This window comes from Varanus komodoensis, unplaced genomic scaffold, assembly GCF_004798865.1.
Source record: "Varanus komodoensis strain SLA01 unplaced genomic scaffold, ASM479886v1 scaffold53, whole genome shotgun sequence".
NCBI classification, from domain to species: domain Eukaryota; kingdom Metazoa; phylum Chordata; class Lepidosauria; order Squamata; family Varanidae; genus Varanus; species Varanus komodoensis.
Window position 1 is genome coordinate 1,626,433 of NW_025336126.1, and position 18,489 is coordinate 1,644,921.

The 18,489-nt window shown below is 47.3% G+C and overlaps 1 protein-coding gene across 1 annotated transcript; it reads right to left on the reverse strand.

The window, feature by feature from the left end:
* Positions 1–3,495: 3,495 nt before the first annotated feature.
* LOC123032067 (zinc finger protein 550-like) lies at positions 3,496–13,156 on the reverse strand. The gene is made up of 6 exons (XM_044447691.1): positions 12,756–13,156; positions 11,378–11,468; positions 9,494–10,484; positions 8,043–8,169; positions 6,752–6,859; positions 3,496–4,769 (listed from the first exon to the last, which is right to left on the reverse strand). Exons 3-6 carry the CDS (start codon positions 10,277–10,279, stop codon positions 3,496–3,498), a joined length of 2,295 nt encoding a protein of 764 aa, XP_044303626.1. The 5' UTR covers positions 10,280–10,484; positions 11,378–11,468; positions 12,756–13,156.
* Positions 13,157–18,489: the final 5,333 nt, after the last annotated feature.

Sequence of the window (18,489 nt, forward strand, 5' to 3'; positions counted from 1 at the left end):
CATTTCATCCTTGTAGGTGAAATCTGTGGAGCTCCCAAAGGCACAGGACCCAACAAGGCTTTGAACACAGAGAGCAAGATGAACTTGACCCAAGATGAGCATTCCAGGATCCTAGTTGTAATAAATCCTTAAGCACCCCAGTGCCTCTACGGCCTCCTTCCTGATCTTTCTTCATGGCAGGCTTTCCTTGGTGTCTCTTGCAATCGGCTCTCCTCTGGGGGCAGTCTGGCCAGCCCACTTGGTTGACAGGTTTTTTTTTAAACCCATCTCAACCTGTCAACATCCCATGATATTTTGAAGTGTTTTTTTGTGGGGGAATTTTCCTCACCTTAATTTCCTTTATATTTATATTGTTTTGTGTATTCAGAATTGACCCAAGGGTTCAACTTCCCATGGGTGTGCGCAGCACCTTCTGGACTGTATTTGAGCTCATGAAGACTTGAATTTGTGTCTCTGAATACATACAGAGTTCCTTTCTCTGGAACTGTGGAGAATTCTTCCAGGCAAGTTACCAGCAAGGACATGAAATTTTAAGTCATAGTGCTTCTTTTTTTTTAAAGAGAACATTAGTCCTGTTCTATCTCCAGAGAAATACAGGTGTAGAGTCACAGCCAGTTTGGTGAAGCTTTAAAAGGTTTATCAGCTGGTGGTATGCCCTGTATATGACTGCTAAAGTACATCTGTGTCACTATCTAATATCAGTCATTCTTGCCTAACAGCATTTGCCTTGACTGGCAGCAGCAATTTGGCTCACTCCTTTCAGTGGCCATATAAATTGACAACATATTTGACATACTACTTGTGTGCTGTTTGGTGCCCGCAAGATGAATGGTGCTTCCAGATGAAGCTTTTAACATGAAATTCTTTTCTCTCATTCATGAAATTTTACAGGCGGACTAGAGAATGTTATCTTCCATGCTTAGCCTTACATATGTTTTCCACCTCTTCTAGCCTTTTTCCTGCTTCACTTCCTCTTTGTTCTAGCAACTCTGTTATGCCCATCTCTTTGTACAGGAATAATTATAAATCTTTTCTCACTGCAACTATTCCTGCCTTAAAACTTACAAAGGCATACCCTGCCCATTCCCTTACTAACAATGGTTACTCAGCCAAAAAGAAGCAAAAACAAACCAGATTCCAGTGTTGTGAGATAATTTGGCCTTGGGCTCTGAAATGAAACAGGGAAGTGACATGTAGAATTCTGTGAAGCCAACCATCTATTTATTGCAAATACATACTTCAAGCAACCAAAGACTGTACATGTGGTCATCACCAGATGGCCAATACAAAAATCAAATAGATTATGTAATTGGAAGTAAGTGATGGAGAAGCTGTATTCTTACTGCCAAAACAAGACCAGTGTTCAGAAACAAATGGTTTAAAAATTGTCTCAAGGAAGTTCTATTTCCACCCACCACGTTCTATTTCCACTAAAATCTTCATACAATATTGGAAGGAGCAGGTTCAAATCTGAATGCATCGTAATATTTAATGACATCCTATCCAGAACTCCAAGTCCAGTTATTGATATGTAATACTTCCAGAGACTCTTGGCTTTTTCCCTTTAAGAAAATTGGAATCAAACATTTTTGCCATTTAATAAGGTATTCTGTGGTAATTTAAATGGTAAAGTTTGGGAAAGAACACTATTTTAGGAGGAAAGGTCATTTTAACAGCAGCTGTTCTCCTTGGCCAAGCCAAGACTAGAGTATGACTGCAAGTCTTGCCTTATTTTATGCATAGCTGTATTATAAATCAATTTTTGAAGATTATTTAGATTTCTAGCAATAAAAATTTACTAGCCCACAAAATGTTTTATACTGGCCCACACATGCATGTGCAAATTGGTGCTTCCAGGCATATTTTCCAACTGGTGTATACACAGGCCCTCTGCTCTGGGGTGATTCCTGCACAGACTGGTGTTGGGAAAATTTAGATAAATCCTTATAAGAGAAGGTTGCTTATATGTGCCTTTATGATATAAAATCAAACCTGTGGTGTCCCTGCCTCTCTTTCAGAAAGAACCAGTCCCAAGCCAGACTTCTATGAGCTGTTCCTTTAAGACACTGGAACTCTCAGCTTGCCAGAGAGCCAAAGAAGGGGGGCACCTCAAGGAAAATGAACCCCTTTCTATGCTTGTGCTAACAGCAACAAAACTGGTAAGGGCATTTTCCTAGCAGTATTGCAATCATCCTAATTTATATATTCAAACCCACAGCCAAGACTGACAATCATCCATTACCTGATTTACATGACAATCTCCTGTAATCAGTGCTATTGCATTACGTCCCCTCTGCAGATGTCTCATCCTTTTGACTGTGTTCCCATTATTTTGTCATCTGCCCTGCTGCTGTGTACAGTGACACAGAACCTATAAAGCACTCTGCATATGTTCGAAAAGCTTGTAGTTTGCTGTGCGGACTGCTACCCGGGAGCATGTTGTTGAAAGTAACTGCAGGGGGCCTGGGTGATCTCTCCAATAAAACTGGGGGGGGGGGGGGCAAGGCATTCAGTCTGAGTGTTCATTCCCATCATTGGTTTTGAGGCTCTGTCACTGGCAACCTGATCCAGCTCAGTGAGGCAGGGGACGGCAGGCAGCAGAAGCTCTGGGCTCTGTTCGAGGGCAGCATGTCTGCAGTTTTTGAAGTGCACAAGATGTTGATGCGCAAAAAGCACTGGAAGACAAGGGGACAGTATCGAAATGTTTTCACAACAGGTCTGCCCATGCCCAGAACAAAAGACTTTTACAGTAGGGGGGTGGGGAGACAAGCAAGGTGAACCTGGGCTACCCCACCCACTGGGCTTGTTTGCAGAAAAAACACTCAAGACCTCCTGTGCAGATCCACCGGAATTATCTCCTGCAAGTAGCAAAAAGCAACAGCACAACCACCCATTTGTGGCAGAAGCTCCCATCAACACCAAAAAAAGTTCTGGCGTTTCCCTCCCAGATGGTTCCTGAAGGCATTTATTCCACTCCCACCCAGCATCTTTACTGGCTTCCTCTTTGCCGTCACACTGCAGTCATGCCCACCTCTTCACTCCGGAACAGCCATGGATCTACTCCACTGCCCGGATTGCCGCTTCTGTATTACCTACAGGGTATTATGGACACACAGAGCAGGTGGGCAGGCCAAGAGTGAGTCAGTTCTTGAAGAATGGACCCTCCTTTAAAAAAAAGACCTACCAAAAGAGAAAGGTTGGGGTTGCGTGGCGATCAGCGGGAACGGAAGCCCACCCAGGCGTTTAGCATGGAATCCTGAAGGAGCTTGGCCGGCTCGACCACGCAGTGGGGCAGCATCTGTGCACCTTCGCTTAGAAGTCAGTTCAACAGCGCCAGCAAAGTGGGCCCAGGACCAGAGCCTGACACCCTCGCCACGACCCTTCCCCGCGCCCAGGCCCATGCTCCCCGTTTTCTGCCCACCCTTCCTATACATCTCCTCCCACGTGGCCATGCAGCTCCGCGGCCTTGGCGGAGGCGCCCCCTGCCGGCGAGACTCAGGCCTGGCTCGGGTCCGGCTCGGGCACAGTCACCGGGAAGGCGTCCTCGTCCTCGGAGCGCTGGAAGCAGCCCTCGGCGGCGCCCAGCCCCGCCAGCCCCGCGGGGGGCTTGGGGGGGCCCCGGGCGCCCGGGTGCACGCGGCTGTGCTTCACGAGGTGGGAGATCTGGCTGAAGCGCTGCTCGCAGACGTGGCAGGCGTAGGGGCGCTCGCCCGTGTGCGTGCGCTCGTGCTGCACCAGGGTGGAGCGGTCGCTGAAGCGCTTGGGGCAGGTGGAGCAGGGGTAGGGGCGCTCGCCCGTGTGCACGCGCTGGTGGATGGTGAGGTTGGAGCTGTGGCTGAAGGCCTTGCCGCACATGCAGCAGCGGTAGGGCTTGCTGCCGCTGTGGATCTGGCTGTGGGTGCGCAGGTTGCAGCTCTGCGAGAAGGCCTTGCCGCAGTCCGGGCACTGGTAGGGCCGCTCGCCGCTGTGCGTGCGCAGGTGGATGTGCAGGTTGCTCCGGTGCCGGAAGCTCTTCTCGCACATGCTGCAGGCGTACAGCTTCTCGCGCGTGTGCACGTAGTGGTGGCGCCGCAGGTCGGCCCGCTGCTTGAACGTGCGCCCGCACTCCGGGCACGCCAGGTCGGAGACCACCGTGGCGCTGAACGGGGGGTGCCACGTGATGACTGGCAGGGCCGCCGCCGCAGCCGCCGCAGCCGCCGCCGCCGCCTCGTGGAGGTTGACCTGCAGCAGGGGCGGCAGCGGCGGCGGGGAAGCCAGCCGCTGCGTGTCCTGCTGGCACTGGCCCTTCTTCCTCTCGTGCAGGGGGGGCTCCTTCTTCAGCTTGGGGGGCGTTCCTGCAGTCTCGGGCTTATTCCTCAGCTTCGGGGGCTTCTCCACGGACACCAGCTGCTTCTTCAGTTTTGGGGGGCCGTCCTGCGGCGGCAGCCTCCTCGCCCTCTTCTGGGGCTTGGTGCTCACAATGGGGATGTCCGAGTCCTGCCCTTGGCCTGCTTCTCCCAGCAATGATGGCTGGGACCACTTGCTCCTGGAGGTGGCCTCCCCCCGTGTTGGTGGAGGGGTCATTTTCTTCCTTTTAGGGCCTTTGGCCTTTGGGGCTGACCCTTGCCTTTTTGTGGGGCCAGTTCTTGGCGGGGCCATCCCCAAGTGCCCTGAGCAGTCCCGAGTTGCTTCTGTTGCTCGGGCCAGTTCTTGGTCTGCCTTTGTGGCTCTTTTTGGAAGAGGCCTCTTTGCCACAGCATGGTCCTTAAAGCTTAAAAGCAGCGAGTTTCCTGTGGCAAAAAGAAGGAAAACGGATTTGAGTTTGTCTTGCGAGGAAGCAGAAAAGGATATGCTGTTGCTTACTTGAGAAAGGGAGAAGAAGATTCGAGCTAACTTGAATCTTGGCGGAAGGAAAGCCCCATCCATTTTGCTATATTTCTTGACTGGGAGCCTGTTGGGACAAGGATCTGTCCTTGCCTTCCTTGGAAATCTGCATGAGCACAGATAAATAATTCAACTGGGAGAGGCACCTCCGCGATACTGAAAGCAACAGGACGAGATTCTGCACTAGTCCTTTTATAGCCATCTTGATTCAGCCATGAGAAGAAGGCGAAAGGGAGGAGAATGGATCACATCACATTTTCAGGAGCACAAAGATGACAAGGTCTAATTCACAGCCAAAAACCTGCATGTGGCATTCTGAGTGTCTTTGCACAACACCCTAAGCCAGACTTCTCGGCCTGGCTTAGAAGCCACCCTAAGAACAACACACCCAAATGATGTGTAGGTGCATTGGGGGTAGGCCACTCCCTTCCCCTCCCTTTGCCCTCTCTCAGGGATCCCATGGGGGCACTGCCATTCCCTCACTCCCCACTGCCACCTGTCAGGGCGGAGCAGGGGTCACCGATGGCCCCTGCCTCAGCTCACAAGCCAGGGCGAGGCCTCTCGGCACAGCTGCCTATCTTGGTGGAGGTGGCTTGGCAACAACACCAGACGGGGGATGCCAAGCCACACTCTGCTCATCCTCCCCTAAGCATCTCATGGGCACTTAGGGTGGCTGTCATCTGACAGAGACCTCTGTAAGCCATCCAGAGACTTTTAGTAATGGGATGGCACAGAGAAAAACTTTAAATAAAATAAAATAGTGGCAAGACTGTTTTAGCTGCTCTTGCCAAGCAGCTCGGTAAGGGCTTTAAATGTTGTCTGGGTTCAGGCGGCATGTCAAGCTCAGAGGTACCTTAGAAACCTGAGAAGAAGCAGGTGCATTTATAAGCTAACACCCTAAGCCATCTGGGCTGATAAGCAAACATGCTGCCAAGAATTTCTGCCCATTTTCTTAGGCACAGGATCCTAGTTTTTGTGGCTGAAAATTTCACTCCTGCCTCCATGTTCCAGAACCTGATTTGTATCCACTTTTTGATCACATTCCAACCTAAGTGGGAGTATTTATTATTCATATAATTTTACCAGTGTCGGGTACCATTTCCATACTAATTTATAAAAATGTTCCTTAATTCTGATTGACATGCTTTTTAGTATTTAGTGAGGGCTTATTCTAAAAGACAAGATCTAAATTACTTAATATAAATATATACCATTCATAGCCCTTGACCTTCCATCTCAGTTCTCACAACATATAATTCACTAGCCCATTACAGCATCAGCCAACTTTACACCTATATATAATTACTCAAGCCAGATAACTTTATTTTCAATTACAGTTTTCTGGTTGCTGAATTTGCAGTTCTAGTAGCAATGTCATGGCTACTATTACAAGATTCCTAAATGTTCATTTAGCACCAGCAGCCCTACTTCTGTCTCACCAGGGTGGGTACCAGGGACTGGGCTTTCTTGGCCCCACACTTTGGAAATTCCCTCCTCAAAGAGAGATGGATGGCTTCATCACAACCAGCTTTTTAAAAAACGGTAACATGAAAACATGCTTATTCTAGTCTGTAGTGGAGGCCTAATAATGCTGCTACTGCTATCTGTGTCTGTTTAATTTGTATGCTTATATTTTTGGAATATTATAAGCTGTCTTGTGAAGGCAGTCCATCCTGAAAGGCAGGTTAAAAATCTTATATGAATTAGTAATAATTTTGGACAGCTCAACCTCTCATGATTGTTTTAGAAAATGGGAGCTGTAGGCCTTTTTCAGTCTAAATATGCACAGGATTGCACTTTAAGAGCAGTGAAGAATGTTTTTAACTGTTGTAGAATAAATAGGGCTCATGACCAAAACAGGTGAATCATAGCTAAGCTCCTTCCTCACCTCTGAATTGACTCTTTGGAAAATCTGCTCTCATGGCATCACTCTGAAAACACAGTTCTTCCCCTTGCTGTATCTGGGCAATTAGCTCGGGTAGCTCCAAAGGAACTCCTGCCACATAAAACAGAGAAGAAAGAATGGGCAAAGCAGAAAAGCAAAGAAAGGTCATTATCTTTGGCATGTCTCTATAACACTTCTAAAACCAGTTTTAGATCCTGTTTTAACTGCCCTGGTTCATGACCAAGGAAACTCAGGAAAGCAAATTTTATAAAGGTGCTTCTAGGCAACCTGTTGTCTACCAAATGTTTTGGACTACTATTTCCATCAGCTCCAGCAAGCATGACCAATGGTCAGGGTTTATGAGATTCATATCCAAAATATTTGGAGGGTATCAGGTTGCCTTTCCCAGACAGACCTTTAATGAAACATTTCCAGTAACTTCACAATTCAGGGGAAAGTTCTGAAAGTCACCGTCACTATTTATCAGAAAGGCAGGATAAAAGTTAAATAAATATGCGGAGACACTAATTAGTAACTGTTCTGGCAGAAGGGGACTGATTCAGAGTGGGTCTGCAGCAGGGGGCAAAGAGCTAAAGTCCATGCAAGGTTCCCAAGTTAGTTGGGATCTAAATAGACCTGCTATTTCCTTCTTTAAAAAAATATTCATGCAATGGTTGTATGAATAGACCTTTAGCCCTTCAAAGGGTTTAGATTTATTGTGTGCCTGCCAAATCTCCCAAGATACAACTTCAGAGGCAGTCACCCCTCCACAGAAGGTGAATCATGGAGATCCCAGGCTTGGAAGGGAAGTGCGGCCCTCCATAGGGCAAGATGCTTTATTCTGTGGCATAAATCCTCAGCCTGATTATCTGTACAATCCAGGTCAGAAAGTGCATCATGCAGAAAGCAGTGGACTCTGGTGTGCCATGTTGAGGAGCGAATGAATGTACAGAGCTCTGTGCCAGACCATGGGTCCATCTGGCTCAGTAATGCTGACACTGACTGGACACCAGGAAGAATTTATTACAGCCTCACCTGGAGGTGGAATCTGGGGCCTTCTGCAAGCCAGGGGGCGCTTCAGCACTGCCCTTCCTTGTGGAACAGGCAAGCTCCTTCACCCCCAAAACAAAACAAAACAAAACCAACCCAACATGGGAGAGGGGGGAACTTCCCTCTCTGACTGCACTTGTTCAGTACTAGTTCACAGGGAACTCGGAGAGAGTCAGCCTTGAGCCCTGTACTGTGTCACTGTGGAAACCAGACTTGAGGCCTAACGAAGCAGGCAGATCCTCACCCAGTGTGGACACATTCTGGAAATTCTCCAGCGTGACATCGCGATACAAACTTTGTTGCGCCTTGGTGAGGAGGGCCCATTCTTCATGGGAGAACTTCACGCAGACATCTTTGAATGACACCGGAGGCTTGTCAGGGCAGGAAGGAGGAAACGGCATGTTTAGAAATGGAACACAACAACATCAACAGAAACCCAAATCCTGGCAATCCCCAAAGCCACTAAGGGAAAATGCCATTTTTCTCAGGTTGGATGTAGCCTTTGGATAAACTCAACTGCCTCTCACAGCTCAGTTATGGCACCAAAACAGCAGCCCCGACAGAAGATATGGCAAAGCCTCCATTTTCCCCATCCCAGTTAAAGCTATGCTACTTACCCATAAATTATATCAGTGACAGTTATGATGCCTGCTTCACACATTACAAAAACCGTGTGGGAAGGGCTGATGGGTGCAGTAGAAATATAATAAATAAATGTATAAATATGTCCCACATGCAGGCCACAGGGCATGCTTCCCCAGCCTCCAGGTGCCCTCCAGATACTGGGCTCCAACTACCAGCATGCTTGTTAGCCAGGCTGTACTTCCCACACATCTGGAGAGTGCCAGGCTAGGGAAGGCTGCCATGTGGGGGGGGGGTGACTATGTGTGTATATACCATTTTGTGGACATACAGCCATCCTGTGTATCTGTAAAGCACGGTGTGTACATATACTCACATCACATGTGTCGCGGTACATAAGAAAAGGGGAAGCCCCTATTTCCTATTAACATAGGATGGTCCTTTGTAGTGAGCCAGATCATTGGTCAATCTAGCCCAGTGTTATCAACACTGACTAAGAACAGTTCTTCAAAATTTTGAGCAGGATTTTCCCCCGAGTCTCAGCTCTACATGGAGCTGCTGTATATTGAACCTGGAACCTTTTTCATGCAAAACGTGTGCTCTTGCATGGCGCTCTGGTCACAGGTTATGTGATCTACAAGATGGATCCTAACTGCAAGAACCGTGAAGCGACTACCATAACACAAGTGGAAACTTCAGCAAACAGACTGATAATACAGCGGTCCTTGGCCTGTGCACAGAAGACCCCCGGAAATAGCTGGCTTCGGAAGCAGCAAACGCAGGCCCAATGCAATGCATACAACAATGTATGTGTGAATGGTCTGCTTCTTTCTGAAAATGATCAAGCCATATTAGATGGCTGAGATAAGGAAATTCTGTCACCTGAACGTCCCCTCCCTGCTCTTCAACTCTTCTTTAGATAAATGGCTCTCCTCAATCTGCCCTCGATGGGCTGGGCGGCAGCTCCCGACACTCCCCCCCTGCACGGCCCATGTGCATACTTAGCTTAGGCACCCCACATAAGGTGAACACCAGGCTTAGCCAAAGAGCGAATGTAAACAGGAACAACATCCTAAGCGAAGCAGTCCTTCCTCTGCATCTGCAGCCTCTCACCTCATTTCCCACCTGGAAACCCTCCGCCAGATCCACTGCCTGGGCACAGGTCTTGGGGCTACATTCCCTGACCCAGCTTTGCATATCCTGTGGCAGGATGGCCAGGAACTGTTCCAGGATCAGCAGCTCTAAGATCTGCTCCTTGGTGTGCTTCTCCGGCTGCAGCCAGCGCTGCCCAAGTGCCCGGAGCTTCCGGCAGGCCTCTCGGGGGCCCTTGGCCTCCTGGTATCGGAACTGCCTGAAGCACTGGCGTTGCGTCTCTGTGGTGATGCCATAGAGACGCAGGATGCGCTCCTTGGCCACATCATAGGCGTGGGCTGAGTTGTGCTCCAAGACGCTGCAGGCTAGGAGAGCCTTGCCATTCAGGTGCAGCTTCAGCCGGGCCAGCCACTCCTCCCTGGGCCAGCGGTGGGCCTTAGCTGTCCACTCAAAGGCCTCCAGGTAAGCTTCAATGTCATCCTCTCGATGGAGCTGGAGGACCCACATGCTTTTCAGTGGAAGAGGCCTGCTTGGCATGACCTCAGCAGGGGCATCGATGAGTCTGCCAAGCTCCTCCGATACACCAGCTGGCTCAGAATTCGCTGCCTGTAATACTTGTTGCCAGGCATCCTCCCAGCACTCGGGCACGTAGGGCTGTGCCTGCTGTGGCACCATGTGGTGGAGCAGCTCTTCAATGGTCCCACACTGCACCATGTTGGGCAGCCTGTCGGCCTCCTTGGGCATTGGCTCCATCTGGATCCACTGGGTGAGGGCCAATCCAGTCTTTGCTGTGCTGGTCATTTTCATACCCTTCCCAGCTCTGTGCCTTGCAGCTATTGGAACCCCCTTCTGCAGAAGCTGCTGGTTGCTAGCGGTTCTCCTGAGGAACTTGGCAGGGACCACAAACGCTGGGAGTGAAGCTGGCTGCAAAATGCTCTCCACGAGAACAGAGGGATGAGAGGCATCCAACACAGTTCCACCTTAAAGAAGGGGTGCTTTCAAACACATCCTTCTGAACAAAGAGGCAGTGGAAAGAAGCAAAAGTTTAATCTACATGGAAGTCAGGGTTGCACAAGCACCTACTGCAAAACCATCACCAGTTTCTGGAGGTCCCTGGGTGGTCCATGGAGAAGCAGCTGAACAAGCAGGCTGCAATCGCAAGGAGGAGCAATTTCTGGAGTCTCATCACTGGGGACCGCCTAACTCCAGGGGCATTTTTACAAGTGAGGCCAAAAACACTGCTCACATCTGAGGGAGTTCTTGATGGGCATTGTTTATGTGGCCAATCAAATAAGTTTAATGGGCTGGCAACCTGGCTGGTTCCTTATCACAGGAGGGGGCTTTCTGGTTGTGGTTTATTTTTAAGTTGCCGAAACCTAAGCATGCCTTCCCCACACCCAGTGTAAACTACATAATCAGATATGCAAGGAGGAGGCAGAACAGAGCCCAGCAACCATGAATCAGCAGAGTCCTAATCTGGGAACAAAGCATGGCACTTCAGGAAAGGTTGTATAATACAGAAAATTGCAGGAGAAAAACAAACTGCCTGACATAAATGTATAAGTATGTCCCACATGCAGGCCATAGGGCATGCTTGCAACAGGCCAGCTGAGGTGCCTCTTACCACCTTGGCTAATTACTCTTTCTTGGGGTTCTTTAATTCTGACTTCTGAATAGATGTCAACACCAGTTTTTAAGCACTTCCAAAGTGTTTCACTGGTGTTTGGGTTTGAGGGTCTCTCTAACTTTTGCTCAAACATTCCTCTTTGGGGATAACCAACGAAGCATTCCCACAGCATTCCCACAGCAAAGGCTGCAAGGATCAAATCGCTGCAAGGGGTGCCCAGAAGCCCGTGATGATTTTCCTGGGCTGGCAGGGGAGAGGATTCTAAGGAAGAAACTTACAAGGGACATCTGCTTCCTGTTAGTGCTTCAGTGATGCAACCAAGAGGCCCTCCGCCAGGACGTTCCCCAGCTCCTGTATTAGTAACAGGCCCTGTTAACATAAGGAAAAATGCTTGGCTTACAATTGATTCTAGGAGCGGTATTTTGAGTTTCCTCCATTAAAGTCCCTTCCTTCTGCAAGAAACTTACTATGGCTTCTTTCCATGAATGTGCCCAGAAAGGGGGGAAAGGGCAGAAGATGGGGCTGGGAGTAGGATGGGATCTCCTCCCTTGAGTCTCTCATTTGGTGTCCTCTGAATGTGGGGAAGGTTGCCATATTGGTTGAGGATTATGGGAGTTCTTATGGTGCTGAGGGCTGTTACAAGCTATTATTGGTGTAGGAAAGTTGCTTCTCCCAGGACGGAACTTCCTAGGTAGAGGTCCACTGAGATCTATTTATTACATGTGAATGTACACCTAGTGAGCATTTTGTTTTCATAATAACCTGTGAGGTAGATTAGCCAGAGAGAGGCTTGCCAAAGGCCATTCAAAGGAGCTTCACAGCTCAGCAAGAACCAGATGCAAGGTTGCTTACTTTCGAACACAATGCCCTAGCAACTACACTTCACCTTATTTTGCCAAATGGCCTTTGAACCTTTTCACTAATGTGCAAACCCCAAAGTGGATATGAAACCATTCCCTTTCCTGCAGCCCCAAATGCCAGATCGGAATATAACCCACAGTCTCGAGATATGCTCATCGTCCAGAGATGCAAAAGCGAACCTCATGCCCTGTGGTCTATCTCAGTCGCTTTTCTTATATCCATCCTTTGGGGCAAACGCCATCCCTTGCGGATGCCAATGCACATGTTCAGACCACTAAGACAGATCCTGAAGAGCCTTGCGGCGCCTTCGGCCTGCACGTCCACTGCACACCAGCCACTGTGCAACCAGCCCCGCGGCGGTTTCCTTAACGCTGGCAGCCTCCGCCCCCAACGCTGTGCACAGCTGATCAGATGTCCGCCTTGAGAAAGGGCCGTTCTGCCTCGCACCGCAGGTCAGTGGCGCATATGCGTGCTGAATAAATAAGCACCTTCTACCTAAGGTTCCCCTCCACTCTCTCATCGGTTTCCCCACCCTGTCGCTTTCCTGGATCCACGCCAATGCCTCCCCTTGCACAACCCTGTGCTAAATTCACTCCCAGGCACCTACATATTCCTGCGCTCACCTGCACCTTGCCTTATCCTGCAGCTACGCTCGGCAGGACATTCTCATGCCTCCTGCAACATTCCTGCTTTGTGGGGCCATTTCCCTCCCCGCACCCGCGGTCCTGATCTCCCGCGCCCGCCCCACTTGGAGGGCTTCTTTACTCCGAGCATGCGCTGTGATCCCTCACTCACGGAAGTTGGCGGGGCCCCTTCGTGGCGTCGTTGTCCTCCAGGGCCCGAGTTTTCCAAGCTTTTTCCGCGGGTTTGTATAGAGCGAAGAATTTCTGGTATTCAATTTTAAATCGCGACAAACTGGAACAAAAACCTCGTGGAAAGACCAAAATCCGTTCTAATGGAGCTACCCCACAGCGCCACCTTGTGGTTGATTAATAGAATATATAGAAAGGCCTAAAAATACAAGCCCCTGGAAACAGCTCCGTGTCAAGGACGCATTTTTCCTCTGCAAGGAAAACGGAAGCAGCAGCTTTGAACAGCAGCGGATTAAACCCCTCATGCAGGGAAATCAGATTATCCTGCCCCCCTTTCCTGTGGGCGCCCGGTCTTTTCGGCATCTGCCGCTCCGATCACTCTCTCTTTCCCTTTTCCCACAGTCCTACTTGCTTGAACGGGCAGATCCTGTTCTGCAACTATCCAATCATAGACATTTGCAGGAGGTTTGTTTAAAGCCCGCCAGAATAGAGGATACGATAGGTTGGGGAGCCTGTCATTCTGAGAGACGCAGGCAACGTGTTCTGGCACCACCTCTCCCTCCCTTCCTCTCTTTGCGCTTCCCTGCGTGTGCCTTGCTCAGTTCAGTCCGCGGGCTCTGCACTGGCAGCGCAAGCGGCAGGTCAAGTGGAAAAAGACACACATTTCGATCACACACTGCTGGGCGCATCTCTCAGGTGACTCGTCACTGACTCGCTCACCCCGGAATGAGAATAAGCATTAAAAAAAATATCCAGTGCTTTCCAACCCATTGTTTGTGATGTACTGGATTAAGATGTCCAGCTGCTACAACCACTCCCCCCCCCCCGTCTCCCCGTCTTCTTTTTTTAATGCAATGTAGGTGCTGGCTGGAGAATTTGGCAGCTGTTTGCAAAGATGTGCGTAGCGTGCAACTTGGTCTTCCGGTTCCCAGGGCACTTGTTGATTTCTCGTTGCCACATAACGCTTTAACTACTTGGTTGGGCTATTTCTTCTTGCGTAAAAGCATGAAAAAAAGCAGTTTAGAGGCACTGGGATTGCTTCATAATAGCTCAAGGAAGCTAGCTCAGCGCATCGTAGTTCTCAAAAACAAAAGCTATCTGAAGAGCCCCAGTAACAAAGCACACACGTGAGTTAAGCAGCCGTGAGAGAAAAAGGTAAATGCTACTTATGTATCTATTCAGGTGACATCAGAAGATTAAGCTAAACTCATACATTATCTGCTGAAGCCAGAGCAAGGACACAGCGAAAGGAGTTGAATGCCGGAAGGGTAAACTCTTACAAATTTACAGTTGTGACCTAAATACCAGGGGGTAAATTCAGGAGGAATTTACAGTTCCTGCAGCCGCGCTCTAAAAGAGATTCCCGAGTGAATGAAACTTCAACCACATATTAAAAATAAATCCACATTCAAAAGGGCCAAGGAAGGCAATATGTAGCTCAACAATGAAAGTTATCACAAAGGTCTTTGAACTTCTGTAGAGATGAGAATGCGAGATAAGTATGAGCCTTTGACACTTTCCCTTGTCTGAGCCTTCAAGCCTGTGCATTCACCTCTAAGGAATTATCCTTGTAACAATGGAAGGCTACCCTGACTGAAGGCTGGCATTCACAAGAGTGTGGATCCCATCCCTTATCATGCTAATGGAGACCCTGCTCAGCAATGCCAAAATGCTCTAATGTGCAGGCAGTAAATTGGTACCCTTGATTTAAAACAAAATTCCAAAAGTTGCCCATAATTTAGTGAAAGTTGGTTGTGATTCACCAGACCAGTCTGCAGATTTAATACACAGCGGGGGCATGATGAAGAGTCTAAGGTTTGCATGTGCCTTTTCCTAATGTACAATTCTGCTTTAAATGTTGTACCATATTTGTATTTTGCATTGCAATTCTTTATAAATTGCTGCAAATCATCCAGAGAACTTCAGCTATTGGGTGGTATTGAAATGAGATAAATAAAATAACTGAGATAAATAAAATATATACTGACAAGAGCCACTAGGCCTAGGTAGCAGAAAAGTCTGCTATAAGCAGCAGCAGCACCACCACCACCATGTAGTCTGGGTTGAAGCTGAACCCAGCTTCAGCCTGGGTTCATTGCAGGCTTGGGATTTTAGATCTTATGGGGCACCTCATCAATCTAAGGTCAGAATAGACTCATCCCAAGCTTGAGAGTTCAGGTTATCATTTAGTGTTCAGAGGTGGCACACAGGTTGAAGCATTTCCTCTGAAGGAACATTGGGTTAGGTGCCCTGGTTGGGCAGGGACCCTCACTGATAAGTTGTAATTCCTTGTGAATTAGTTATCGTAGCCACACCTTTGCTGATTCAGTTAAAGGCCAGGTTGAGACTCTTGGCTAAGAACAAGGTTTTATTGCCAAAACTCTTTGTTGGACTTGCTGCCTCTTGAGGCATTCTACGCATGAACTCTCCACCCAGTTTGTGCGCTTGACTCTTGAACTTGTACTGCTGTGACCCTGCCTTGAAAAGTACTGGGATACTTTTCCTAGAAGGTGAGTTCTTCTTCACGGCATGGATCATGGACCGTCATGATCAATAGCTCAGAGCTTCCATATGGCTTCTTGGATTTTCCTGTGTCTGGGCCTATGCAGCATGGGAATTCCACAGTGGCAGTTTTGCTCAAGCAAATCTCTCTCTGTGTGAGATTATTTTATTTATTTATTTATTAAAACATTTCTATGCCGCCCCTTGCCGAAGCCTTGGGGCGGCTCACAGCACAGAATAAAATACAATAAAATACAAAAATAACAATATAACATAAATAACAATATAAAAGAAGTTGCCCTGGCCAAGAATTATTCTGGACTTACCCTTGAATCTGTTTTGACATGTGCATTTGATAGGCCTTGGCCCCTGTAGTGCAGAGGTTTTCATGAAGAAGTTAAATCTTTGCCTGCATGGCTTTGTTTAGGTCTTTTTCTAGAATGCAAACTCCACTGTGAAAATGATGGACCTACTTGGTATGCTGGCCAACTTAAACTGCTGCTGCATGACCAGAACATAAACTCAGGGTCCCAGGAAGAGGTTGCCAAAATCTTCATAGTCATGACTGGCTTTTGGGTTTTATTGCCAACCACTTAGGAGAGAAGGAGGGCTATGTTGGAATAAGCCACATACACTTGAAAAAACCATGTCTGAAATAAAAACAGTTTACCTAGAAATTGTGCTTTGTTCACAAAGCAAGTCTCCACCTGCACTCTGGGCCCACAGAATTTGGCCACTCTGTAGGCTCTGAAGGCCTGGTTAGCTGTATTAATAAACCATGGCTTGTTAACTGCAAACAACCCATGGAAAGAAGTTGTTGGGTTGCAAACCGTGGGTTGCTATCTTGGCTAGGGTCAGACAAGACAATAACCCACATTTCACCAGCAGCCTATGATTCAATAACAACAACTCCTACTTAACCTTAGTGGGTTCTTGTGATGTCTGAACTGCATCATTGTATATTACTTCACTAACTTAAAAATATGGTACTCTTGCACCACAGCAGTTGGGAGCTCTCCTGCTGTTCTGCTCTAAGAAGCCCTGAAGGTCTCACTGATGGCACCACTGTGAAGCATCTTAAAGAAATTTGGGGACCTCTACTTTTATGGGCTAGAGGCTGTTCCATCAAATATATCAAACATCGTCCTAAACAGATAGGCATACACCAGCCTCCCCAGTGTGACATTTATTTATTTTATTTATTTATTAAAATATTTTTATGCCGCCCCATTCGCCGAAGCCTCGGGGCGGCTTACAACATTTAATTAAAATAATTATAATCATTGAATTAAAAAATATAAACATTAGATTAAAATACGAAAATACAATATAAAATAAGCCGCCCTGGCCAGATAAAATCCAATAATATTAACTGTTAAAATGCCGCTTAAATAAAAAGGTCACCCCAACATGTTGGGCTACAACTTCCATTTCACACAGTCAGCATGCTGGTTGGGGATGATGAATATTGTAGTCTAACATATTCAGAAGGCACCAGGTTGAGGAAGCTGGTCTATCCAAAGGGCAGGTGGGGTGTTAGAGACACTGGGTTCATACAGCACAATTACCCACATACAAGGACTGGGTAGCTTGGGTGTGAGTTGTTGCTGAAATGTTGCTTATCATGCTGTCCAGGCCCAAAGAGACTTGTAAACCGGAAAGCTTGACATCAGGCAGTGCAGCTCCCTAAGAAACCCATGCGTGTACACCATAAAGTCAAGTAGGTAGCTCCTCTCAGTCTGCTGATAAATTGCAATGTGAAAAAATAATACTGTTGTTATTATTATTATTATTATTATTATTATTATTATTATTATTATTATAACATTTCTATGTTATAATTATGACTACTTGATTTTGTTAGGGTAACAGAGCAGTCGGTTGATGTTTTCATCAACAGAGGCCCATGGCAGAGGATGGCTTGCTGATAGCTAGAAATCTCTCCCTGGCGAATAATTTGGATGGGAGAACCCCTGGAGCTTGAGAAAGGTCCTTCATCAAGGGAGAGGGAACAGGTGTGTGTTGGCTGAAGGCAAGGTACTTGCTATGCTCTGGGGACGTGATGTGGGTCCCGCATCTGCTGCCTTGTTGGAAGAGCACTTGTTTACTTTCACTGATGCTCGGCTTGTAAATAAAGCACATATTACAAAGGCACTCTAAGATTCTAGTGTTTTGACACCCAAGAGAAGCTACACTCTGCCCTCCACTTGGACAATGGGATGCACCTAAGACTGCAGGCCTTTTTCTGGGTAATATGTGAACTTTGTACACAGCAAATGTGCCTAGGAAAAACACGTACACACTTAAATATACATGGTGTTGTATATATGAAGGAAATCTGAGGTGATAAAAGGATTGTATAAAGCTTTGTATGAGAGAGATTCAGGGCAAGGGACAGTGGGGAAGGTAAAATTATGAATTATGTTTGCATTATTTTGACGAGGAAGTCTTATACCAGCAATGAACTGTATCATTTTGATGAATCATACCAAGCCACCTTTTTACAGTGGTTATAGAACTAAACTGGGACTCAGGAGACCTGAGTTTTAGTCCCTGCTCCACTAAGAAGTTAATGGGGTGTCTTTGGGCCAGTCCGTAATTCTCAGCCTAACCTACCTCACAGGACTGTTGTGAGGATAATGTAAGATGCTGTGGGTATAACATAAATTGAATAAATTAATTATTTCAATTCATCAATCTTCGCAAGATCCTCTTACCAGGTTAGTTGACAAAGCTAGAACTGCGGTATGTTTTCAGATTTAGAAGTGTATAGTGCTATCTAGTGGAGAGAAATGATGGTTTGGCTTTTTCATAAATGCAGTGCCTGTCTGGTCGCTGTGCATTTTAATTTCTAGTAGCCACTGCATATAGAAACATAGAGAGTCAGAAGAGGTCTCCTGGGCCATCTAGTCTGACCCCCAGCTGCTCCATGAACAAATATGGATGGGCCAATCCTGGATCTAGTTGGCAGTTTAATTCTGTAGAAGTATACCCAGTTCTGAGTTTTACAGACCATCCTGCAGATGAAGCGGCGTGACTGCAAAGAGCATCCCTAAAGGACAAATCAATAATAATTCCCTCCCCTCCTCTTCTTAGTTAGCTTGTATTTCTTAAGTCAAAATCTGTGCAAAAGAAAGAAAAAAAAAAGGCCTATGACTTCCAGCATGCCTCACTCATACCCAAACCCTTAGTGTGGATTATTGTATTGTCTGAAC